Source organism: Ovis aries, chromosome 1, assembly GCF_016772045.2.
Source record: "Ovis aries strain OAR_USU_Benz2616 breed Rambouillet chromosome 1, ARS-UI_Ramb_v3.0, whole genome shotgun sequence".
NCBI lineage: Eukaryota > Metazoa > Chordata > Mammalia > Artiodactyla > Bovidae > Ovis > Ovis aries.
In genome coordinates, this window is record NC_056054.1 from 271,505,843 (window position 1) to 271,526,731 (window position 20,889).

General features: G+C 47.5%; 1 protein-coding gene across 2 annotated transcripts in view; it reads right to left on the reverse strand.

Moving 5' to 3' along the window:
* The window catches only part of ERG (ETS transcription factor ERG), a 321,571-nt gene that overhangs the window by 215,662 nt on the left and 85,020 nt on the right, over positions 1-20,889 (reverse strand). For both annotated transcript variants that reach the window (XM_027961764.3, XM_042238489.2), the window contains exon 3: positions 14,781-14,868. In XM_027961764.3, the coding sequence (XP_027817565.1) occupies positions 14,781-14,819 (39 nt within the window). In that variant the 5' untranslated portion in view covers positions 14,820-14,868. The remainder of the gene's footprint in view (positions 1-14,780; positions 14,869-20,889) is intronic.

Here is a 20,889-nt window from a genome sequence, read left to right on the forward strand (position 1 = left end):
TGATGCTGGGAAAGATTGGAGGCAGGCAGAGAAGGGGACGACAGAGGATGAGATGGCTGGATGGCATCACTGACTTGATGGACATTAGTTTGAGTAAACTCCGGGAGTTGGTGATGGACAGGGAGGCCTAGCATCGCAGAGAGTCAGACGCAACTGACTGACTGAACTGAACGTCTTCCCCTCCATGGGTCTGGCACTCCCTCTGGCTTCTTGGCCCCGCCAGCTCTCCCTCTCTGGCTCTGGAGGGCTCTGGAGGGATCTGGAGGGCCTCTGTGGGCTCCTCCTCCTCTTCCCAAACTCTGCGTGTTAGAGGGACTCAAACCTCAGACCTAAGGCTCTTCTGTACCTTGGTTCCCAGGTGAGTTCATCAGTTACCCAGTCTCAAATGCAGACCGATGACTCACCATGTAAATAACCCATCCAATATACATTATGAAGCTGTTTACAAAAATAAAAAAGCTTTGATTAGATCATGTCACCCATTCTGTTTAAGCCCCCAGTAGTCCCTTGCCCCCTGACATGCAGAATAAAATGTTCAAGTCCCCGTCTTTGCAGATCAGAACTTCACATATGGCCTCAGCCGTACTCCACAGCAGCCCCCATCACCTGCTGTTCCTCAAACAAGCCAAGCAGGTTCCAGCCTAACGGCCTTTGCCCATGCTGTCCTCTCTTCTCCAGACACAGTTCCCGCATCAGAACATCACTTCCTTCAGGTCCCTCTCTGAACGTGGTGCGTGCATGCTCCGTCTCTGAGTCACGTCCAACTCTCTGTGACAGCATGGCCTGTGTGGTCTGTCCTCTGTCCATGGGATTCTCCAGGCAGGAATGCTGGAGCTGGTGGCCATGCCCTCCTCCAGGGGATCATCCCGACCCAGGGATTGAACCTGGGTCTCCTTAGTCTCCTGGTAGATTCTTTACCATTTCAGCTGTTCCCAAAATCCTTCTCTAATCTCCTGGGCAAAACGGCACCTTTCCCTCCATCACTCTCCTGATGACCTCTTGATCCAGTTCAGTTCAGTTCAGTCTCTTGATTACCTTACTTTAATTTTAAACACCACCAACCAGCATTAAAATACGTATATTGATATCTGTACATACATATGTGTTGTAACACTGGCAATATACTATATGTATTTCTGCTTAATCTATCTCAGCCCTAGAATGTAAGCTTCATGCAAGCAGGGATCTTACCTGTTTGGTTCATGCTATATCCCCATCAATGTTGAATGGTTTTGTGGAAATGAATCCCCAAAATTACAAAATAGAAAGTGCAACTTGCTGATAAGTAAATGAGGAGATAATCACTAGCACAAGCTTTCAAATAAAATAACATTGATGAAAACTCCACTTTCCACTCATCAAATCAGCATAGGCTAAAAATCACAACAAAGGCGATAAAATGGCATTTTCAGATGCTCCTTGGAGAAGTACGAAAAGGCATAATTGGGTGGGTAAATACTGTTATCCAAAGCCTTAAAAATGTTGATAGTCCTTGAATTAATCAAGGTTTCTGGTCAGGGAGGGCCTTCCCTGATAGTTCAGTTGGTAAAGAACCTGCCTGCAATGCAGGAGACCCTGCTTCGGTTCCTAGGTCAGGAAAATCCGCTGGAGAAGGGACAGGCTACCCACTCCAGTATTCTTGGGCTTTCTTTGTGGCTCAGCTGGTAAAGAATCCACCGGCAATACAGGAGACCTGGGTTCAGTTCCTGGGTTGGGAAGATCCTCCGGAGAAGGGAAAAGCTACCCACTCCAGTATTCTGGCCTGGAGCATTCCACGGACTGTATAGTCATAGTATTGTGAAGAGTCTGATACAACTGAGCAACTTTCACTTTCACATTTCGCTTTCACTTTTCTGATCAGAGAGGTACTGAAAAAAGTGATCCTGTAGGAATGTGACCTTGTAGGCAGCTCGAGATAAAAAGCACGTAAGGAAGGCTGGGCGGGAAAAGCAGCAGGCAGGTGAACAGTTAGAGACAAGAGACAGGGCAGCTCAGCTCTGAATGCGACACTACGGGGAGAGTGAAGGAGAGGAAAGTGTTAGAGACAAGCCCTGAGTTTTAAGTCTGGTCGCTGGGAGAAGTGGCCATGATGGAAACAGGAAAAGGGGGATTGACAAAGTTTTTAAATGATGGCAGGGCTGCTGGTGATGACGCTGATGATGGATCACCATTCCTACTTACCAGACACTATTTTAAGACCTTCACATGAATCACCCATCTGATCTCCCTACAACACGAGGTAGTAGACACCACTCTCCTCATTTTACTGAAAAAAGAACTGAGGTCCAGAGAGGGCTTTGTCCAAAGTCAAACAGCAAATGCCATGCCAGGGATCATAAAGGAAAAAGTCTGGCTTCCCAGCCTGTTTGCTCACCCATTCCTCTGGAACCTCCTTGTCCCAAAGGGAAGTGTGAATAAGTAAAGTGAAGTCGCTCAGTTGTGCCCAACTCTTTGCAACCCCATGGACAGCAGCCTATGAGGTTCCTCAATCCATGGAATTTTCCAGGCAGAGTACTGGATGCTGCTGCTAAGTTGCTTCACTCATATCCAACACTACGCAACCTCATAGATGGCAGCCCATGAGGCTCCCCCGTCCCTGGGATTCTCCAGGTAGGAACGCTGGAATGAGTTGCCATTTCCTTTTCCAATGCATGAAAGTGAAAAGTGAAAGTGAAGTCACTCAGTCGTGTCTGACTCTTCTCGACCCCATGGACTGAAGCCTACCAGGCTCCTCCATCCATGGGATTTTCCAGGCAAGAGTACTGAAGTGGGGTGCCATTTCCTTCTCCAGGGGATCTTCCCAACCCAGGGATCGAACCCAGGTGTCCCGCATTGCAAGCAAATGCTTTTACTGTCTGAGCCACCAGGGCAAGCCAGGAAATCTGTTTCCACCTGGTTTCAAACTGGGGACCTTTCGCATGTGAGGCAAACGTGATAACCACTGCACTACAGAAACAGGACAAAGGGGAGTGGTTCACCAGAAATGCCATGCTGCTGCAGAGTGATGAACCTAGCCTCAAAGGAGGCTGGACTCTCTGTGCCCTAAGCTCGGCATGCAATGCACCAGAATACATGAAGGTGCTCCCAAGACGTGAAGCCTCCGTTCAGCAGAAGTATGGCTCCTCTGATTGGCTGCTCAAGGTACATGTCCCCACATCCAGGCGAGGTGTCCACACCACTCCTGTAAGTGTGAGACTGGAACTCGGGAGGGAAATCACCCAGAGATGACAGAGTCCCCTGTATGAGGGTGACAGCTGAAGTCATGAGACTTTGAGACCAGAAGGGAGAAAAGGTGTAAGAGGTGAAAGAAGGGGTGGAAGTAAACCACGGAGACGATGCTGTGAAAGTGCTGCACTCAATATGCCAGCAAATTTGGAAAACTCAGCAGTGGCCACAGGACTGGAAAAGGTCAGTTTTCATTCCAATTCCAAAGAAAGGCAATGCCAAAGAATGCTCAAACTACCGCACAATTGCATTCATCTTACACGCTAGAAAAGTAATGCTCAAAATTCTCCAAGCCAGGCTTCAGCAATACGTGAACCGTGAACTTCCAGATGTTCAAGCTGGTTTTACAAAAGGCAGAGGAACCAGAAATCAAACTGTCAACATCCCCTGGATCATCAAAAAAGCAAGAAAGTTCCAGTAAAAAACATCTATTTCTGCTTTATTGACTGTGCCAAAGCACTTTCACTGTGTGGATCACAATAAACTGTGGAAGATTCTAAAAGAGATGGGAATACCAGACGACCTGACCTGCCTCTTGAGAAACCTCTATGCAGGTCAGGAAGAAACAGTTAGAGGACATGGAACAACAGACTGGTTCCAAATAGGAAAAGGAGTACGTTGAGGCTGTATGTTGTCGCCCTGCTTATTTAACTTATACACAGAGTACATCATGAGAAACCGTGGGCTGGGGGAAGCACAAGCTGGAATCAAGATATCAATAACCTCAGATATGCAGATGACAACCACCCTTATGGCAGAAAGTGAAGAGGAACTAAAAAGCCTCTTGATGAAACTGAAAGAGGAGAGTAGAAAAGTTGGCTTAAAGCTCAACATTCAGGAAACTAAGATCTTGGCATCTGGTCCCATCACTTCATGGCAAATACATGGGGAAACAGTGGCTGACTCTTTTTTTTTGGGGGGGGGGGGCTCTAAAATCACTGCAGATGGTGACTGCAGCCATGAAATTAAAAGACGCTTACTCCTTGGAAGGAAAGTTATGACCAACCTAGACAGCATATTCAAAAGTAGAGACATTACTTTGCCAACAAAGGTCCGTCTAGTCAAGGCTATGGTTTTCCCAGTGGTCATGTATGGATGTGAGAGTTGGACTATAAAGAAAGCTTTTTATAGCACTAAAGAATTGATGCTTTTGAACTGTGGTGTTAGAGAAGACACTTGAGAGTCCCCTGGACTGCAAGGAGATCCAACCGGTCCATTCTGAAGGAGATCAGTCCTGAACATTCATTGGAAGGACTGATGCTAAAGCTGAAACTCCAATACTCTAGCCACCTGATGCGAGTAACTGACTCATTGGAAAAAACCCTGATGCTGGGAAAGATTGAGGGCAGGAGGAGAAGGGGTCAACAGAGGATGAGATGGTTGGATGGCATCAGTGGCTCAGTGGACATGAGTTTGAGTAAATTCCAGGAGTTATTGATGGACAGGGAGGCCTGGCGTGCTGGAGTCCATGGAGTCTTAGGCACAACTGAGCAACTGAACAGAACTGAAACCTTTACACATGTGACTAGGACATTCAGAGCAGTGGTGCAAAACAATGAAGCCACCAGTGTAAACAGAAAAAGAAAAAAACTCAGCAGCCTTGACAAATGCTTCCCATCATACTAGACTGAAAAATGAGTGTTAGTCTCTCAGCTGTGTTTTACTCTGTGACCCCATGACGGTGGCCCACCAGGCTCTTCCATCCATGGGATTCTCCAGGTAAGAATACTAAAGTGGGTTGCCATTCCCTTCTCCAGGGAATCTTCCTGATCTTGACACCGGGTTTCCTGCATTGCAGGCAGATTCTCTACTGTCTGAGCCACTAGCACAGACCTGGTAAGACTAGGTTAATCATTAATGAATATTCATTATCTTAAGCAAGGTCCACAGAAACACCTCAGGTGCTTGTTAAAATGCAGATCTCTAAGTCCAGCCCAAACTTACTGGAGACGGAGCTTTCTCAGAGAGCCCAGGAATCTGCATTTTGATTAGATCTCCGGGCTATCTGCAAGAAACGTAGCAGGAACAGTGCACGAATCATTCTCCAGGCAAATGATCTGAATGTCCTCCAACCCCCGTTTATAACCCTGGTAAAGCTGGAGCCCTCCCTGAAAGTCACTGTCATTGAAGCTTAATGAGAAGTTGCCAGTTTGGGGTGAGAGCACGCCATTAAGCCCCCCCAGCACTTCCACTGAGCCCAGCCCCCACCAAGAGATGGAGCTCAGCCCCAAAGAGGAGCAGGAAGTCAGCAGCAAGAGACAAAGTCAGCCCTGCTTCAGCGAACTTCACCCAGAATACATGCAGGTAAGACTTTGGATGTTAAAGTCTCTACAGTTTTGCCATATCGAATATCTTGATATTTTTAAACAGTGTTACCTTCTGGTTACACAAATCATCTCCATTCATTGTGGGAGGATTCACAGATCTGCTTTTCTGTGTTTCATTAAGTGCCACCATCCCAGAGAAAAATGAAACCACACAAAAATGACCTCGCAGCGATAAACAGTCAAGAGTCACCAGGTTTGTCGAGGGATGTGCTAAATAACCCCATCGGCATGTGATCAAAGCTCATTTACTGAGGAAAACACAGGCAGCATGTCGAAGGCTTGTATCATCTTCCCAGGACACAGATTCAGGGAGGAAAGCTCTGGACCTCTGTTGAGCATGTCATCGAACAGATAAACAGTCCACCCTCCTGGGAAGCAAAGTCACTATGAATCAGATTTGCAAAGAAGTGCAAAAGGCTCACGGTTCAGGGGGTCCTCCATGGGTCAGGTAGGAGCTGGGTAGGGCGCTCCCAGCTGGGAGCCCTTGTCTCTCCTCCAGGGTGATGGGACAAGTCACAGAAGTCATCCAGTCTCTAACTCAGATGCAGACCGGGGCACTTTCTGCATCTGCTTCGTGTTACTTTAAAAGCATCCTGCTCATCGGCTGGGTTCTCAGGCCTCCCAGTGACCTTGTGCTTAATGCTGCCTACTTGTTAAATCTCTTTCAGACCCTTCCTTCTATGAAATGCAAACAGGGTTTAAGTTTAGCATCTTTTATGGTCAGAAATATTTAGCATTGCTTCCAGAGAGGCGGCCATGGAGTCATCTGGGAAAGAAGGCAGTCCAGCAGTGGACCTCCTGGCAACTACTGACCCTGTTATCTTTACAGCTATTTCCAGAATATTCCCTCTTTTTCATTCTCCCCTCCTACTATCACTCTGTAAGTGTATGCTAATATATTTATAATATTATACATTAATAATATAATAATATACAACTGCTTTAGTTTTTAATAATAATATACTGTGATACCATTGGCAACAGTTGATATATTAATGTATAACACATTAATAACATTAATTATATGTGTGTGCTCAGTTGCTCAATTGTGTCCAACTCTTTCCAGCCCCGTGGACTGTAGCCCACCAGGTTCCTCTGTCCACGGGATTTCGCAGGCAAGAATACTGGAGTGGGTTGCCATTTCCTTCTCCAGTGGATCTTCCCAACCCAGAGATCAAACCCACGTCTTTTGTATCTTCTGCATTACAGGCAGATTCTTTATCACTGTGCCACCTGGGTAATAAAGTGTTAATAATATATTATCAAGCTTATCAGTAATATATATAAACAATATAAAAATATATTATATAATGACTATAAAACTCAACAATATATAATACACTGCATCATATATTAATAATACATTATATAATTAAGGATATTAATGATATTACAATATGTTGATAATAATGTGTGATGTTATAAAAGTGAAAGTTGATCAGTCGTGTCTGACTCTTTGCCACCCCGTGGACTATACAGTCCTTGGAATTCTCCAGGCCAGAATACTGGAGTGGGTAGCCTTTCCCTTCTCCAGGGGAATCTTCCCAACCCAGGGACTGAACCCAGGTCTCCCACATTGCAGGCAGATTCTTTACCAGCTGGGCTACAAGGGAAGTCCATGTGATGTTATAATAAGTGTTTAATGGGAGCCAAGCACTCTTCTGAGTGCTTGAAAAGCATTAACACTACCTAATTTAATCCTCATGATCCTATGAGGTAGGTACACTGTCTATCCCCAAGCTACAACTGTGACAACGGATAAGAAGTTCTGTCTGTTGTTCAGTTGCTAAGTTGTGTCTGACTCTTTGCAACCCCATTTACTGTAGCACGCCAGGCTTCCCTGTCCTTCACCATCTCCCAGAGGTTGCTCAAACTCACGTCCATCAAGTCGGTGATGCCATCCAACCATCTCATCCTCTGCCGTCCCCTTCTCCTCTCGTCTTCAGTCTTTTCCAGCATCAGGGTCTTTTCAAATAAGTCAGCTCTTCCCATCAGGTGGCCAAAATATTGGAGCTTCAGCTTCAGCATCGGTCCTTCCAATGAGCACTCAGGACTGATTTCCTTTAGGATGGACTGGTTGGATCTCCTTGCTGTCCAAGGGACTCTCAAGAGTCTTCTCCAACACCGCAATTCAAAAGCATCCATTCTTCAGCACGCAGCCTTCTTTAGGATAAGTGATAGTGCCAGGCTTCAAACCTAGACCATCTGGCCCCAACCCACTTCTAAAAAATGGGCCAAAAAATAAATAAATGTTAAAGGGGAAAAGAACAGGAAGGGGGGAAAAAATCATAATTAGAAACAAATCCTGAGAAAGTCGATTTTTCAATCCTTCTCCACATGTGGAAGCAACTAGAAAGCAGAGCAGAGAAACTGTTTACCCTGTGGTCAACTGTCTGCAACTGATCCTCACACGAAACCCTGGGAGCAGGAGCTGGAGGTCCGCTGGCCGTGAACCCCAGGCCTGAGCCCGGTGCGCTCCTCTGGACCACGGAGCAGCGACAGGCTCCAGGCATTTCTAGACGAGGCAGCCAGTGGGCCCGACCTGGGAGCCATCAGGTAGGGCACAGTCTGAAGCCCCCAATGCTCCACCTGGACCAGCACGGTGGGACCCCCAGGAAGACCGCCAGGCTGTCTGTCCCCAGGCAGAAGCCACGCTGGCCCAGCACAGGGCTTGTCTCAGGACAAGCTGGGACGAGTGAGGTGGGGTGGGGAGGTCCAGCCTCTGCCCTGCGCCGTGTCCCAGAACAAGTGTTTGGGGAACACGTGTCCTCTGCCCCGGACTGCAGATGCTGTGTCTTTATGTTCTCTTATTCCCACATCCAGGCTTCCCTGGTGGCTCAGATGGTAAAGAATCCGTCTGCCATTCAGGAGACCCGGGTGCAACCCCTGGGTCAGGAAGACCCCCTGGAGAAGGGCATGGCAACCCACTCCAGTACCCTTGTGTGGGGAATCCCACGGGCAGAGGAGCCTGGTGGGTTACAGTCATGGGGTCACAAACAGTCAGACATGACTGAGCCACCAATACCTACCCCACCAACCCATTTCAAGTGCACGGAAGGCTTTGATAAAAAATGTTTGAATGAATGGACAAGTGAATCAGAGAGAGATTCCTTGTTGCAAAAGGATGCAATGAAGTCACTCAAAGAGCTAAAGACGGGTGGACTCACTCAACTTGGAAATGGCCAATGGACTGAACAGACACGTAGCTGCCGGGGGCAGGGGGCTGCGGCTGAAGCAGGTGTGCATCGGGAGTCTGGGGTTAGCAGACGCAAACTGTTATACAGAGAATGGGTAAACTAAGAAGTCCCGCTGTATAGCACTAGGGACTCTATTCAAGGACCCATGATACACAATACTGGAAAAGAAGCGAGAAAAGGATTTGTATGTATGTGTATGACTGAATCACACTGTCATATAGCAGACATTAACATAACCCTGCAAATCAACTACCGTCTGATTTCAAAACAAAAGAGCACAGCAAAGAGCCTGGAGAGCCCCGCGCCCAGGTTCAGGGCAGGCACAGCCCGTCACCACGGTCCCCTGCCCAGATGTCACGTGACCAGAGCTGGCTCCTGCCTTTCCTCAGCAGCTAGACCCGCGATGGACCAAATGGTCTCTATCTTCCATGGCGATCATCAAGGGTTTACAATTAGAAAGTGTCTTCCCAAATGTGATGCCATCCTGAGCAGCCCACCTCCATCTTCCTGTACTCCTCTTTCAGCATCTTACCTTCTTTCCTGCAAATATCACGCTTACACAAACAGGATATGTGACACTGTGCAACTTAAAGAACGCAGAGCAAACATTCTCACCTGGACTCAGCCGACACAGGCAACACCACGACCTCAGAACTGCCCCCGCCCAAGTCCCTCCTCCAAGCCTTCCCCTCCCTGACAAGGCATGTTTTTCCGTCCTGAATTATTATATGCATATTGGGCCTTTGTTCTTCCTTTTGCCACATATGTGTGTGTCTCTGAGCAACTTATGTTTTGTAGTTTTTCCTCTTTTTGATCTTTATATGCGGAATCATACTCTGTTCATTCTGCTATGACTTTTTTTCACCCAACCTTGATAATCACGCACACGGATACACAGACACAGCTGGATGCTTGTAGTTAATTCTTCACCGCTGTGTAGTATTCCACCGGGGGCAGACTATAATTTATTTATCCTTTCTCCTGGTGGGCATTTGGGTGGTTCTAGTTGTTTGCTTATGCGTGTTTCCTGGCCACCTGTATATCCCTAGGGTATATACTAAGGTAGACCTGCTGGAGCATGATTAGCTTAAGTAGGCAACACCAAACTAGTAACAAAGTACAGTTGGTATTATACCAGCTTGGCACCCTGTGGAGGGAAGGACTTTCTGTACCACTTTTAAACCTCTATGCCAGTAACTGACATTATATGTAAATCATTACTATCATATCCCTTATTCCTCAACCACCTTTCAGAGTAACTAGCCAACTAGTTATTAGCCAACTAGCCAATGTGTCCCATACATGCACTCATTCCCTTGGATGTGGTCATGGTATGTTTCAGGTCCATACACATCCATGAAAAGTACATGTGTGGTCATGGTATGTTTCAGGTCCATACACATCCATGAAAAGTACATGATGTTGTTTGGGAAGTGTGTGTGTTTCCCTCTATGTAAACAGTACTGTGCCACTGAGCACATCTTGTTTCAGATATTTTTTCCACTCAGTATTTTCTAAGAGGTATCTACGTGGCTCTATGTAAATCAGACATGATGACACTGTGAATTCTTCAATATGGAGATGGTGCCCTCATTTTACGGACCACAGGAGCTCCTGGTGGGGTCTAGGTGCATTACCTGTAATAACAGATCACTAAATCCTCACACTAATCCCCAAAGTAGGCACTTCCGCTTCAAAAAAGAGGAAACCAAGGCAGAGAGATTAAAGAAGTCGTACAACATCACCGAGTTCCCAATGACAGAGCGGGAACTGAATCAGATCCTAGGAGGCCAGGACCCGCATCATGAACTTTGCCAAGAACGCGCAGCTCAGGGAGTTTCAGGAACCAGCATCGCGAGGTCACACAGCCTGAGATCCATGGGGTAGAACTAAAATTCAGACCCTTCCCCTCTCAGTCCCATCCTCTGGCCAGTTCAAAAATGTACAGTATTCCAAGTGGGTAACTGGTGAATGGCAAAGGAAACGATTACAAAAGGTAGCGATCGGACATCTCTTTAAAGTCATAAACTTCACTACTCTGCCCATCCTCTTCATCCAATGTTAGCAAAAGTAAATACTAAAACAACTCTTATGAGGAAATGCAATGACATAAATGGGGAACTCCTTTATCAGGATGAGAATTAATCACCAAAATCTTTGCCAAATCCTAGTAAAATAGATTTTCTAGTCTTTTTTCCCTGCTGAGGGTGTAACAGGAAATAGGAAATTCAACTCCACATTCGAGACTTTGTGGCCTGTGCTTAGTCATGCTGGCCCAGCACCTTTGTAAAAATGTTGCCTATAGCCTGAAATATACAGAATAGCCTGTTCTCAAGCCTCTAACCTTTAAAGGTACAGCACTTTTCCATTTGCGGAGATAAAAAGTTGCAGAGCAGAAAGCAACAGCTGTCTCACTGGAAGTTTATAGGAACATTGTGACAAGACCTACACAGAGAGCTGCAAGAACAAAGGATTCCTGCGCCAAGAAGTTCACGACAATGAGCCTCACCACCTCCCTCCTTTTTTTTTTTTTTTTTTTTAGTAAAAAAGAGGCCTGAGTTCTTCAGGACACTAGTCTACCATCTTCTCCGTCTGCTGACTTTCTGAATTAAAGCACTATTACTCCAACAACTCACAACTTATCTCTGAATTTATTAGCCTGTCATGCAGCAACCAGTCCGAGTTTGGCTGCGGTAACAGGGAAAAGAGTCTGGATCCATCTTTGGTGGTAAAAGGTGCTACCCGTTAGCAGAGCAGCCGAATGGTCACATGACCTAACCAGCTAAGTGCATACTGTTGTGACACCATAATTTTTATCACAAGAAAGTGCTTGAGCCTTCCCTGGTGGTCCAGTGGTTAAGAATCGACCTGCCAATGCAGGGGACACAGGCTCCATCCCTGATCCGCCAAGATCCCACAAGCTGAGGGACAGCTAAGCCCAAGCCCATGAGCCACAACCAGGAAGTCAGAGCTCTAGGGCCTGTGCTTGGCAACAACAACAAAAACCACAGCAAGGAGAGGCCGCCGCGCTGCGGTGAAGACTGTGCGACCAGAGAAAGCCTGCTCGCGGCGACGAAGACCCAACACAGACTTAAATAAATAATATAAAATGCTTGGCTGCTGCTGCTAAGTCGCTTCAGTTGTATCCGACTCTGTGCAGCCCCATAGATGGCAGCCCACCAGGCTCCGCTGTCCATGGGATTCTCTAGGCAAGAATACTAGAGTGGGTTGCCATTTCCTTCTCCAAAAAAGTGCTTGGAAGGGCCGGAAAAGAAAGACAAATAAAATCTGCTTAATAACTTACTATTCTCATCAATGAAGAACAGGCTAAAAATACATTTAAAGTTCGGTTCATTTTCCTTGTAAACCAACTGCCACAACCGTCTCATTATGTAAGTCAAGACTAACATTTTATAATTATTTACCATCCCTCCTTTGTAAAATCATTTCCAGCTCTTTCAATATAGAAAGGATAAGAGTAATTTGCTCTGGCAGGAAAGAACTATAGGAAGCTATGTGGGATACATTTCCTAAATACAAAACGATCATTTCTCTCCTCCAGATCAGCCTATGCAGGGGTACGAAGGATGCATGAAGTCTTTATGGCTGTCTCCCGGCACAACTGCCGTGTGAAGTCAGTTCTGCGGAGAATTCAGGGACTTTTCAGATGAGAAAAACATTTCTAGAGCAGTGAGCCAAAAACAAACTCTTCCACTCTCTGCATTAACATATCAAGTGAACCCTGTCATGTGTCGTTTATAAGAACTTCCTCTCCAAGAAATAAGAGCTGTGTCCCTTAGTCCAGAACCAGAAACATTTCGGCACAGAAAATTTTACTGAGTAAACTCCCCAAACTGGGTATTTTAAGGAAACAGTAGAAAGCAGTCTTATTTTCCTGACTGTTGTCAAGGACACCAATTCCATATACAGAAAAAAAAGGAAGTCCAGGAATAATTATTAAAATTTCAGTAGGTGGAATTTGATAGATTTACAAGAGAAGCAAACGGCTTTAATAGAATTCTCTCTACCTCAGAGCCAACATCGGCTATTACTATCTGCCGCTCTAAATTGCCAGTTCATCTTCAAAGACACAGAAGCAATTTGAGTTGAAATTTGCTTCTAAGAAACTCTCAAGGTTACCATTTCTCAAAATTATCCTTCACTTACATTTACATTAAGCAATATGAAGATAATAAGATAAATCAGAGCTGAAAACATAGCTTATTTCTGAGATCAAATACAGAATGTTTCTCCTGAACACATTTACAGGGATCGTGTTTCTCAGAGTTGTCTGTTTGGACTGGATAAATTAACTTTAAAAATCTGCAATAATTTCTTGCTGACCTCATCTTTTCCTTCTGATTGGTTACGAATAAAACGCCAGTCAAAATGAATTTCAGTTGTTGCTGCTCATACTCGGAGCTTCAGAAGCTATTTCTCGTATCACCTTCCTTCTCCGAGAACTTCTCTTTGCAACCTGTGGCTGGCTTCACGATTAACAGAGACTAAAAGAAAAAAGGTCCCCTCCCCCATCTGGGTGTAGCACGAACACACTCACCAAACACATTCCAGATATTTCTGAAGAAACCTTATCTCAGCCACAAGAGTTTTCCCACTTGTGTTTCTGTAGACATAGCAGCCATACCCCAATAAACCATCACACAGAAATCAAACAATAGTGTCTGCCAGAAGGGCCTCTCCTCTCAGTCCCTGGAAGAAACCTAGCATCCTCCACACCCTTCGGACTCCCCGTTATTTCTCACACTTGCAAGAACACCCACAAAGCTATAAAAAAACTTAAAACTCATGACTTCTAATTCCATTCTCAAAGAAATCAAATGTGTGTGAACGTGAGTTACACATGATACACAACACTTTCCCAAATATACTGCTTTTAAAATGCACGCGTATATGTAAATGCATGTGTGAACATGTCACTTTGGAGGGGTGTTTTATGTTTTAGTACCCTCCCCAAATGGTAAAATCATTCAATACCATAAACTTTCTCCTTTATAAGCCATTTTCAATTTTCAATAAATGTTTCAGGTAAAGAGTAAAAATTAGTAAAAAGAAAAAAAAAAAAAAAACCAACTCAACCAGGCCACTTGGGGAAATGAACTTATAAGGGGAAAGTCAAGAACTGGCAAGGCAGTGAGCGAGGTGGGCCAACGCAGACAGCTGAACCAACCAGCGCAGGTGCAGACAGCCTGTCTGGCTGATGTAGCTCAAGCCCCAGCATTTTCTGTAACTTTTATTTGGGTCAAGTATATGAAAACCATCACTTCATTTCCTCCCGGTGGCTGCAACCACGTGGACGCGGAGCCCTAAAAGGAATGGGCCGGCTTCCTTGCAGGGACTTGCCTTGGCTCGAGTCTCAGCCCCCCGGTTCTCTCACCTCCAGAGCCCGCGGAAGAGCTGTCAGTGGGCAGAAGAGGGGGCCAGGCGTGGGTGACGAGCTGCTGAAGTGTCGGGGCGCCCCGATAACACGGCGGCTGAGCGCTGGAAACCCGGGCCCCCGCCCCTCCCGTCTCTCCCTAGGTAACCCCGGGAAGCGTCAAAGAGATGGAATTAGAACAGAAGGCAGAGAATTTGGATGTGGTTTTCGATGTTAACTCAGGGGTCAGCTCTCCTTCCCTGCAAAGAACCAGATAGTAAATACTGTCAGCTTTGCAGCCCATATGGTCTCCCAAGATGGAAGGGCTCAACTCCACCATAACAACGTGGAAGCAGCCCCCGGTGGCATGGAAATGAGCGTGGCTAGAGCCCAGGAGAACACTCCTTCTGCGCAATGAAATCTAAATTTCCTGTCATTTACATGCACTGTGAAATATTCTTTTGATTTTTTTTTAACCATTTAAAATCTGAAAGGCATTTTCTTAACTCCCGAGCTGTGGAAAAACAGACAGTGGACTGGGTTTGGCCCACAGCTGTGGACTGCTGACCCTGGCACTCACTGAGAGGTGGGCAGACGTCTGTGAAAATCCAGTCAAGGAGGAAGTCAGGGCAGCTTCCTGGCCAGGATAGAACCTACCTTGATATGAGCTGCTGGGTCTGGGACAGTCTGAATCATGACCTTCAGGAGGCGAGCGCGGCTACCATTCACTCAGCATCCGAGGCAGCTAGGAGACACAAAGGGGTGTCACAAACAGTCCACGAGGACTGAACACAGCACACACACAACACTAAAGAAATCCCAGCCCTGCTTTAAACGTTTGCCTTTATTTAAAAAAAATTAAAATTTATTTTGTATTGGAGTATAGCCGATGAGGAAGGACAGGGAAGCCTCGTGTGCTGCAGTCCACGGGGTCGCAAAGAGTCAGACACGACTGAGCGACTGAAGAACAACAGCAACAGCCAATTAACGGGGCTCCCCAGGTGGCAAAGGATCTGCCGACGCAGAAGACAAGTTCGATCCCTGGGTCAGAAAGGTCCCTGGAGGAGGACACGGCTTCCCACTCCAGTATTCTTGCCGGAATATTCCCATAGAGGAGCCTGGCGGGCTACGGTCCACAGGCTCGCAAAGAGTCAGACACGACCTGGCACATACAATGATTCACAATGTTGACAGTTTAGATACGGACAGTGAATGAAGTGACTAGAACCTGACTTCCCTTATGTTGGGAGTAACATTTAGTTTTAATCCCCAAACCCATAAGATGTCAAGCTCCCCAAAATCCAAGTCAAATTCAGTTGATACACATCATTTTCCATGAGCAGCATCTATGAACAATCATTCAAAGGAAGAAATGAGACCCCCAAAATGATATTTACTATTATATTGACAGAACTGGACTCCGACATTTCTACCCAAACTAATATCATCTATACATCTGGACGTGGGCCACCTGATGCAAAGAGTCAACTCACTGGAAAAGACCCTGATGTTGGGAAAGATTGAAGACCGGAGGAGACGGGGGTGACAGAGGATGAGAAGATAGGATGGCATCATTGACTCATAGACAGGAGTTTAAGTAAGCTCCGGAAGACGGTGAAGGTCAAGGAAGCCTGGCGTGCTGCAGTCCATGGGGTCACAAAGAGTCAGGTGGGACTGAGCAACTGAACACCAACACAGGTCTGTAAGCTTTGTGATTAAGTGCTCAGCCATGGCTGACTCTCCGAAACTCTATGGACAGGCTGTAGCCCACGTGATTCTCCAAGCAAGGATACCGGAGTGGGTTTTCATGCTCTCCTCCAGGGGATCTCCCCAACCCAGGGATAGAACCCCTCGTCTCTTGCATCTCCTGCACTGGCAGGCAGATTCGTTACCACTGTGCCACCAGGGAAGCCTGTGGACACCCAGGGAAGTCAATAACTTCTCCAAGATCACATGCTTAATAAGAAACAATGCCAGGATTCAGGTCAGACTGGCCTGACACCAAAACCCAAAAGGATCTTCGGTTTCACATAATTAACAGGTTTCACCCTGTATTGTGAAGATAATTTAATGTACTGACAATTTAAACCCACATGAATTAAATGTTAAGATAGGAATATTCTAGGGATAAAGACATCACCCAGGATACTCCTTTCTTCAGATTACAAACCAGCCTGCTGCGGTTCTTTTCTGCCCTCCCACACAAGAACCACTCTCCACTTCCCCCCCTCCCCCCTCCCACCGGCCACACAGCCTGCTGGTGCCCCCCAGGGTTGACCCTTACAGATGACCTCAGCTGGGCACCCTTGCCTTCTGGGCCCAATCAAATCTGACCAATGGGACACTGTCTGGAGTTCAGGGGGCGGGAGGAGAGAAGGGCAGTGATACTTCTTCCCCGCAGCTACCCACCATCCAGTGGAGGGCCCCTCCATTCCTGGCCACAGTCCAGCAAAGCTGATCCCAAGGGGAACCTCTCCCATCCTCGGGACCCTTCCCCAGGGCTCCAGGCACCATTGCCCCAGTCAGCCCTGGGCTCTCTGTAGGTCTTAGCCATCGGCTGCTTTCTGGCACTGAAAGCAACTTTTTACAATTTATGTCTTTAGGTGGCATCGCTTTTTGTTTAACAGTTACTGTTGTGTGTTTTTTCATAAATCAGGCCTCTGACTCTGAGCAGTAGTAAACTTTGGAATGAAAATAAGCAGCTTGCTGACAGGAAGACAGACAGAAAAGAGGACTTCCAAGTTTCCTTGCAAACACACCACTCCAGGGGGTCTGCTGGGGCTCTCTCGGGAGTACATCTGTAATCCAGGCTTTCTGACCCTCTCGAGGTACAAACACATCGACTTTCGACACAGCTCGGTCCCTCACAGGATGCCTTTATCTTCAGGTCTGCATGCTTGGGGGTGCGTCTGACTCTTTGTGACCCCATGGACCACAGCCCGCCAGGCTCTTCTGTCCATGGGATTTCCCAGGCAAGAATACTGGAATGGGCTACCATTTCCTTCCTCAGGGGATCTTCCAGACCCAAGGATGACACCCGTGTCTCCGGGGTCTCAATGGATTGGTAGGTGGAGTCTTTACCTCTGAGCCACCAGGGTAGCCCTAATGCTTGGGGGGTGGGGGTGGGTGGGGTGGAGTCTATCCCCCAGGTGGCTGCAAGTCCCAGGAACAGGGGGAGCTTGGTTGTTCAAGAAAATGACAAACTTGGAACCTCAGACATTATTTTTCCCTAAAGCCAAATTTCTTCATCCTGGGAAATATGCAATTCCCCCTTCAAGTCAAAAGTAAAATCTGAGGGATAATAGTTGCTAAATATGCAAAAGGAAGGAAGCACTGTCTTGAAATTTACTTGGGGAATGGTTGAAGGTAACCCATGTTCTTGGCAAACTAGGGGGAGGACAGAGGATGGGGCCTGGCCAGAGGTCTCTCTCAGAACTGGCTCCCCTGGGGGTGGGGGATTCCTTCGACTCCCCCAGGACAGCCTCCTGAGGGCTTCCGGACAATAGGAAGCCCCCACCCACCCAACCGCTGTAGGACCCCATGCTCAGGAACAAGGGCTCTTTCTGTAGGCTTCAGCATCTCCCCTAGAAAGCTCACCCCACTCCACCCCTCCCCCCTGCACACACACACCACAAGCCTGTCCCCTACCCTCAAAGCCCAGGACACTTAGCAACCACCTCTGGTCCTGAAATGCTGCAGGAGGTGGCTCTGGGGGGTCCTGAGCGCAGCTCTCCGTTCCCGCTGTGGGAACCCAGTCCCCGAGGCCCAGGGTGGCACAGCAACCTGGCAGGGGCCCGAGGCGGGTACGTGGCTGACACCCGGCCCACATGCCAGGCCCACAGAGGAGGCACCCTGGACACTCCAGCGTGGTCATGCCTCAGATGACCACAGCCCCCGGCAACATCGGGAGAGAACTGTCCAGCCTAGTACGGGATTACGTGAAACAGCAAGTGGGCTGTTGTTTGAGGCTGCTCAGCGTGGGACTGGCTCACAGCCCACACAGGAAACCAAAGTGCCCTGCGTGCGCTGGAGAGGCACAGCGAAGGCGGGGACTCGCAGGCCCACACTCTCCTGTCGTGCTACGGTGGGTTAAAAGAACATCTAAGAACTCAAGCGTTAGTCACTCGGCCATGTCTGACTCTTTATGACCCCATGGACTGTAGCCTGCCAGGCTCTTCTATCCAGCAAATTCTCCAGGCAAGAATACTGGAGTGGGTTGCCATTCCCTTCTCCAGGGGATCTTCCCAACCCAGGGATCGAATCCAGGTCTCCTGCATCTCAGGCAGATTCTTTACAGCTTGTCAGAGCTACCAGACATGATCTCAAGCCCTGACCCACCCTCAAAATGAGCTGGGAAACTGAAGAGGAACTGAGGAACTTCAACCAGAAGACTGGGATTCTCGGAGCTCTTCCCTCCGAGCTGAATCCTCACTTCTCATGATGGGACTCTGCCAGCCTTCTGGGGTTTCTAACTACAGTGAAACAGGATCAACATTCTGGATATCCAAGACCACAGATGCATCACAGAAGTCACAAAGGCCATTCGATCTGTAACCCAGTAAGACATAAACTTAATAACAACTGTTTATGTCTCATGTCTTTTATGAGGAAGTCTGGGGTACTTTCAAGGCATAAGGATGAAGCTGTGGGGAAGGGGATATATAGATTCCAGATGCAATACAGCCACGCCCTTCAAGGGATGGAGAAGGGGAAACAACTGATACAGATACTCAGGGTTCAGTCATGACAGCAGGCAGCCAGGGACACTGCCTGGTGAGGGACATGGGGAGTACCCAGAGGAGGGAGAGAGCCACAGAGGTGCTACCACAATGCCTTGAAGAGCAAGAGGCACACGGACTGGCAGGAAGGCAGGGAAACAGGAAGGCAGGGAAACGCTCCTCCCATCCCCCCCACCTTAGGGGAGCCAGGGTATATGATCCCAACCACCACCACCACCACCACCACCAGGATCATCATCAACTCAAGGAACTTATGAACCAGTCAATCAATGTCAATGAGTGCCAAAGACCTGATGCTTTTGAACTGTGCTGTCGGAGAAGACCCTTGAGAGCCCCTTGGACTGCAAGGAGATCCAACCAGTCTATCCTAAAGGAACAGTCATTGGAAAGACTGATGGAGCTGAAGCTCCAATATTTTGGCTACCTGATGAGAGGAGCTGACTCACTGGAAAAGACCCTTTTGCTGGCAAAGATTTGGGGGGCAGGAGAGGAAGTGGGCAGCAGAGGATGAGATGGTTGGATAACACCACCAACTCAACGGACACAAGTTTGAGCAAACTCAGGGAGACAGTGGAGGATAGAGAAGCCTGGTGTGCTGAAGTCCATGGGGTTGCAGAGTCAGACACAACTTAGCAACTAAAGAACGGCAACGTGGATGGTGCTGTCATCCTCCAAACCAGATCAGCTAAGAAGCAACAGCCCCAAAGCCCAGGAGGTGACAGCTCTATCACCTTCCCCACTGTCTCTTCTCTTCACAAACACCCTCAACTGTCTTTGCAGTCACTTAGTGTCTGTTCTTCCTGCCATTTGAGAGGGTTTTATGGATTTTTTAAAAGCTCTTCTAATTCACTTTTGTGTTTCCAATGAGCATTTCTCAAATAGTTAGTCGTTGATGAATGACCTGATGCATCGATATCCCTGTAGGAGCCTTTTATTTTCTCCTTTACTTGCCCTTGAACCCTTGCAAAACTTGGATCTGTGCTGTCTAAAAAGCCTTTCTCGACTACACACTTCCTGAAATAAATTCCTTGGGTAATGTATATGTTTATGACTTTGGATTTCATGACCCAGTGTTCTTTTATTATTGGGTATCTTGAAACGATCCCTTCTTCATCCCTGTTTTGAAAACACCAACGCTTACTACACAGGAACAAATATTTGATTTGAGTTGCTTTAGATAACACTGCATCAAGTACGGACTGGCACACGGGGCCAAAAGGAAGATAAGCGTTGTGTCATTAGGGAGGCACTGCGGTCAAATGGTTAAGAGGAACCGTAGCACGCCAGGCCTCCCTGTCCATCACCAACTCCCGGAGTTTACCCAAACTCATGTCCCTCGAGTTGGTGATGCCATTCAGCCATCTCATCCTCTGTCGTCCCCTTCTCCTCCTGCTTTCAGTCTTTCCCAGCATCAAGGTTTTCTCCAATGAATCAGGTTTCCCCACCAGGGAACCCCGGCCCTCCATATCGGGAGCAGGGAGCCCCATCCACTGAATCACCCAGAGTCCCAGGACCACGTTTTGTTCTAATGAAGTGACCTGTGATGGACCCCTTGATGGCTTCAGGCTGGTCTCAGAAGCTCCGAGCCTTGACGGGAGACCTGGAACTTTCAGCCCCACCCCTTCCCTCTGGAGAGAGAGGAAGAGCTGGAGATTGAATTCGTAACTGATCCTGCCTACGTCATGAAATGTTCAGAAAACCCCTAAACGACAGGATGCAGAGAGTTTCCTAGTTGGTGAGCAATCCCCACGTCCCCCGCTCCTTGGAGAAGAGGTCCCTCTGCTCGGGGCCCTGCTGGACCTCATCCGACAAACTCCCATCCATCTGTTCACCTGTGTCCTCTGTAAAAACCTGTCACAGCAAGTACAGCACTGTCCTGACTTCTGCGGTTCCTTCCATCGAATCACTGAATCCTGCGTCATAAAGCAAACCCCCCTGGCTATAGATTTCACATATGTAATGTATACGCTCCAAGGCTCTTCTCTCAAATCATCCCACCCTCGTCTGCCCCCACTGCGTCCATAAGT